Source organism: Quercus lobata, chromosome 4 (assembly GCF_001633185.2).
Source record: "Quercus lobata isolate SW786 chromosome 4, ValleyOak3.0 Primary Assembly, whole genome shotgun sequence".
NCBI classification, from domain to species: domain Eukaryota; kingdom Viridiplantae; phylum Streptophyta; class Magnoliopsida; order Fagales; family Fagaceae; genus Quercus; species Quercus lobata.
This window is the reverse complement of record NC_044907.1, coordinates 19,490,757-19,497,005: the sequence shown is the minus strand read 5'-3', so window position 1 is coordinate 19,497,005 and position 6,249 is coordinate 19,490,757. Positions and strand designations below refer to the sequence as shown.

The 6,249-nt window shown below is 31.4% G+C and overlaps 1 protein-coding gene across 1 annotated transcript; it reads right to left on the bottom strand.

Annotated features, from left to right (window-relative positions):
* Window positions 1–1,332: 1,332 nt before the first annotated feature.
* On the bottom strand, window positions 1,333–6,249 carry LOC115984368 (F-box protein At3g07870-like). Its single transcript, XM_031107397.1, has 2 exons — window positions 5,246–6,249; window positions 1,333–1,470 (listed from the first exon to the last, which is right to left on the bottom strand). The coding sequence occupies exons 1-2, from the start codon at window positions 6,127–6,129 to the stop codon at window positions 1,467–1,469; spliced, it is 888 nt and encodes a 295-aa protein (XP_030963257.1). The 5' UTR covers window positions 6,130–6,249; the 3' UTR covers window positions 1,333–1,466.

The following is a 6,249-nucleotide window of genomic DNA, read 5'->3' as shown; positions in this document are numbered from 1 at the left end:
AAATGGTTATTAAAATAGAAGTTTAACCAATTTAAAATTGTATTAATGGATTGCTGATAGAGTAGTATCTTAACCATTTATTTTAAAAGAAATGTGAAGACTTAAAGTTATCTACTTTATAGAAGAACCTAAAAAATCTAGAAGATTTCAATCCAAAAAATGTATAACAATTTCAAAACATATATCAGTGCAATTTATCAAATGCTTTAAATACTAAACTTTTTTTTCTTTAAAATAGTATACAATATCAAGAGAAGAATTTTTTAAAAATTATATCTTGTATTTTATTAGGGTAAAATATTGTTTTCCTTATTTTTGAATTTCATTTTTTTGTTCCTAAACTATAAAAAGCTCATTTTTTATCCTTATACCTTTATCGATCTTTTTTTCATTTGTTTAGGGATGAAAACAAAGACAAAAAATAATAATAATAATAATTTAGGAATGGAGAAAGAACTTTTTTAAGGTTGAACAATAGAAAATATAATATTTTCAATAGGTTAAGAATGAAGAACAAATATAAGGATGAAAAAGAAACTTTATACAAACTTTAATGACCAAAATAACATTTTAATATTTTAACCTTTGGTATTATATGTCTAGAGAAAACTAAATTATGATATGACTACACATTAGGGGAAAATTGTAACTTTCCTTGAATCATTATTAACTATAATATATTATAGATGGCATGTTTGGTTAGTAAAAGTTCGAGTATGAGTATCTTTACTTTATTTTTCAAATTTAGTTAAAATAAAAAACTTATCAAATTAGTTGAAATTTAAAAGGTCTTTTATAGAAAGTTGACACAAGCACTCAAATTTAATGAACATATCTGCGAGTATATGAGAATTTTTTTTTTTTTATAAGATAGAATTTCTACTCTAATCTAATCTAAATGTATATGTGCATGAAGTTCTCTTCTGAAAACTTGAATCTTGGCCTTTGCCCCCTACACTCCACAAGCATTTATATTTGTAGAGTGACCATCACACTAAAGGTGCGTAGTTTGAGTAACTTGAGAAGCAAAAGGAGGAAGTTTGCGAGGAAGGCGAGAGAAATAAGGGGAGATAGAAGACTGAACCTTAAAAAAAAAAAATTATATAATTTCTTTCTCCTATATTATTTTTTGATATATAAGTTGAGAATTTTATTTTACTGTAATGTATTTTTTATAATATAAACGGAATAATTGTAACTATTAATTTTAGTGACCACGTAATTGATAGGAACAGACAAAAGGAATGACATCAAATACTAAAGGAAAAAGGTCTAAAATTATAAAATTTAGGGTTAAAAACAAGATTATCCTAAAGTGTAATTTACATTTTAGTCTAAAATTTAAAATTATCCAATCCAAACGGGCTTTAGACAGAGCTTAGAATAGGGCAAAAAAAAAGCTTTAGACATTAAGAACACTGGCTGCTACATTTCACCACTGAATCCTTCTATTCTATGTAGTGTTATTACCTACAACAAAAATGACAATAATAAAAGATGTTAATCTTCGTTAAAAAGAAATTCTCAAATTGGCAGCCATACTCCAAAATCATTTCGTAATGACAAACACATTACCAATACAACAAAACACAAGAATTGTCTCACATTACAAACCATATCACATAATCACTTCAAAATCATAGTCGCATGACCTATATTGTAATAAAATACAACAAATTATAAAACCAAAGTCACATTTCCTACATTGTAATAAACAATAACAAATTATACACCAAGCATTGTCCAAGGTGTCAATTTTATGGCATCAAGAATCCAAACAACCAATGAATTCTAATCAAATCTACAACAAATAAAGACATAACAAAACACCCAAATCAAATCAATATCCTATAAAGAAGTAAAGAAACGACACAAATTTTCTCATTATGTACCATACTCCCCAAACACAGTTGCATAGAAAATATTCCCAAAAGTTATTTTCTTTCCCCTTATTATCCATGAAACAAACATGTACAAATTGCAATAATACTAATTGATTAGTTCAGGTAGGAGAATTCCCTGTCTAGAAACAGAATTAGAAAACAAAATTAGAAAGTAACAATTGTCTATTAAAAGTTCTACCTAGAGGAAGTGGAAAAGGTGTCAAAACTATGTAACTTTAGGGTATATCATATTGTGTTGTACTTCTACGTGCATTTGAAATGCGTATTTTCTGAATATTTACCAAGCAAAAATGATTCTTTCAACTTTTCCAAAGAACATAGGAGACCCACATCATTAAAAATTAATAAGGGAAGTGAAGTTTTATGGTCATCTATGAGAGGACCTAGCATAGTATGTGATTTTTTTTTTTTGATAGGTAATAAGACTTTTATTGAGAAAAAATTGAACATCATGTTCACGATGGTGAACACTTTGAACAATAAAACAAATACAAAAAGATCAAGAGCTAAAGAAGATAGAAACTAAAAAATCAGATACAGCAGTACAGTTCGTACACCCCCAAACACAAGCCCAAAGAAACAGAGTACGAAAAAGTAAACATTTTAGATGTTCCAAAGTTTTCACCTTGTCTTCAAAAATGAGGGCATTAGGTTCCTGCCAGACTAACCACAGCATAGTATGTGATATCAAGTATTATTATCTTAACAATGATTATTATCTTTGTTAAGATAATATGCAATTGACTTGCTTCCAAGAATTTTCTGTATTTTATTTTAATTTGGAGTGAATGGTAATTTGGTGATTTCTCTAGCCACTGAAATGCGATATGATGGCCATGAGTCTCAAAACTCGTACTTCCTTTTCCTATTTGGTTTAGTAGTTTCCAGCTTTAAAAAAAAAAAAAATCTAAATTGCTTTCTTCTTTGGCATATAACTCCAATCTATCTAGGAGTTGATTGAAAGAGCCCAACAACTTTGGTTCTTCTGATTTGCTTACACTTTCATCATCTTCCTTCTATATAACATAACAAATTACCATAGATCTGATTTACTCCCTATAGCAAACCAGACCATGTAACAATCAAATAATCCAATCCTATATTTTTCTATCAGTACAATAAAAGTTTTAATGTTTTATACATAAAAAGGGGTGAGGCCGAAGTACAATCCTATTATATTTTCAAAGTTCTATTCCATAATTCTCTCCTCAAAACCCTAATCAGTTTCCATTGAAAAGCCAAAAAAATTGTTTTTAGAAGTAGAAGGTGTCCAATTTACCCTCTCATCCCCATTAACATCAATAACTTTTCCATGTCAACACACAACCAAAAGAATTCAATAGAGTGAAAGAAAATATTAAGAGTGCGTTTGGATTGGGCGTTTTCGCCCAATCCTGCGTCTGCGTTTTTCATTTTTTTTTTTTTTTTTTTTTTTTTCACGCGTTTTGGGTTTGCGGCTACTGTTCATGCACTGTTCAATGAACAGTAGCCGCAAACTTTGACTTTTCAAATTTTTTTGGACCAATCACAGCACATCGTGTACTGTTCACGGACCCACAAATTTCACTTTTCAGCAACTTTTTCATTAAAAATGGGTCCCACGATACTATTCACACATTTAAAAATTATTTCACTACATTGTTTTTCAGTTTTCAATTTCAGTTTTCAGTTTTCAGCTGTATCCAAACGGACCCTAAGTCTACGCCATATTTCAGCTAAACAAAATAGTACTTAGTTTTGGACAAACACCACTTTTGGTCCTTAAAGTTGATCCCATTTTTCAATATGTTCCTTAGACTTTCAAAAATAGCAATCAAACCCTTAAAATTGATAAAATAATACAATTTTTTCCTTTGGTCCTCAAAATTTGACCCATTACCCCATTCTCTTCCTATGTCGTATTTTCCCGACATTGAAATAGAGAACTATTCAACAAATTTGACTTTATAAAAGTGGACAATATATCCCATTTTTTTGTTCCATGTCAATACCAAGTAGCAATCATAACTTATAAGCCATCATGGAGGCCACATGTCACTTGTAATATACCAAAGATTACCATTGTATAATTAATTTTTAAACCATTACTTCTACATTGCCCAGTAGCTCAAGAGTTAAGGAATATGGTGTGTTCCCCTTTTAGGGTTCATTGAGTCATGCCGTTTAGTGTTGTGGAACTTATAGCAAGTTGGTTAGGCAAGTTTAATAGACTCAAAACTAAGGTACTTTAGAATATGATCCCTCATTGTCTTATGTGAGTCATATGGAGGGAAATGAATACACGTACTTTTGAAGGGGATGAAAGGTCGATTCGTGAGTTGAAACTTCTTTCAGAAATTGTTTGAATGAGTAAATGCTTCAGGTGTTGTTACTTTCACGTCTCTGCCTGACACGCTTGATTTTTGTACTTTCATTGCTGTTTAGTTTCTTCTTCTTTGTTGCCTTTTAGTACGCTACGTGTGTATCTTGTTTTATCTTTTTGTCCTTATTTCAATTTCAATGAAGTTTATTATTCATCATAAATAATTCTTAAGCCACTTGGAACTTTTTTATTATAAGTATGCCCAATCACATGACATATTGGTGTCAAGATTAGCATGTAGACAACATTAGATCATTCTAAAAACTTTAAGGGTTTGATTACTACTTTAGAAACTCTAGGGACCAAATTGGAAAATGAGGCAAACTTTAATGACTGATGTTTGCCTATTATTTTTTATATTTTTAGAAAAAATACTAGGGTTGTCACTAAGGTCACCCTGATGAAACTTCCACACTCAATACAATGTAATAAGTTTAATCCGTCAAAACCCCAAGCAAAACATCATGACTCTACCTACAGTTACACTTACACACAGTTACAACTTAAATGTTTGGGCCCATCCCATTCCCATACTTTGTTGTATATACATTGATGCAAAACAAAATGTAATGTACAAAACACAGTATCAGAAGGCAACCGATGGCTGATCATTACAGAAAAATATGTGCAATTCTTATGAAAAGTAAGTGTAAAACACATTTTTATATTGAATATGGGTTAGATGTGACAAGTTCAGCATCTACAAAAAGATAATAACATCAGTGTTTTGTTTATACTTACAGTTTCCTGCTTCCAAATGTCCAAGGTCAAAACCGATTATCAATCACAACCACAAGATCATATATAACAATTATGACTATTAATGCCATTCAAGAACAAATTACATCCAAAAGCCATATATTGAGATTTGCAATGTAATGTTTACTTATAGCCACACAACAATATCTAGTATATACCAAGAATAAGATAGAACTGAGGAAATTAAATGCTGAAATTTTGAGTTGAATCAAGCTTTTACCTGCATTTCCTCTTCCTGCTCACTCCCTTACTTGAAACTGCATCATTTGGTTTGCGGAGTAAGACAAGGTTCTCAGTATAATTATCAACACATTGTAATGTCTTCCCAATAGTCCCCAAATTCTTAAATTGTTGGCTCACAGGGTCATACGAAGAGAACGTGTAAGAAGGTTCTATATTTCCTTCTTCGATGACACGGGGGCCCTTTTGTAGCATACGCTCCATATTCTTCATTAATACATGACCATTCTTCCGGAGACCAATTACTGATAAATATCCTCCACTGTGATCAAAAGTAAACTGTTCAGTCCAAGAATCAACAACTCCATACTCTTTCATCACCCAAATAGAACAACATTTGCTGGGTGTACTCCTTTGGCATATTAGGGAAAGTAATCCCCTAAATACTGAAGCCTTAATACATCCGTGCCTGCTTGTACTATTTGCCAACGATATCACATGAAAAACCTCATCCCTCAAATCAAACGATAAAACTGCTAATTCAGTAAAATTCAGCTTAACCTTTACTGTGAAATGGATAGCCCCATTTAAAGAAGCTGCCGGACATTTATACTCATCAAAACGAATATTAGGTGGAAAAGAGTTGCTAGCATCAATCATTTTCCAAGAACCCTCACTAAGAGAGTAAACCTCAACCAGAGTTGGCTCCTTTTTCATATAATACGGATTATACGAAAGTGCAATTATCACCACCTTATAATCATTTGTCCGTGGATCAAACCCGAAAGCTGAATGACATTGAACAAGACCATCTGTCTTAATCTTAATGCAATGCTTAGGAAGGATAATACATTTTCTAATAGAGGGATTAGAATAGAATAAAGCGTTTTTTTTTTTCATAAAGGCAAAACAAATCATTCGCATAACCGATAAATGTACAGTTGTGAATACGACTACGACGACGAGTCATTAGTGGGAACTCAAGATGTTCAATTCGATCAAATGAGTCATTGTGAATTAATCTGTACTTCTCTACATTGGGTT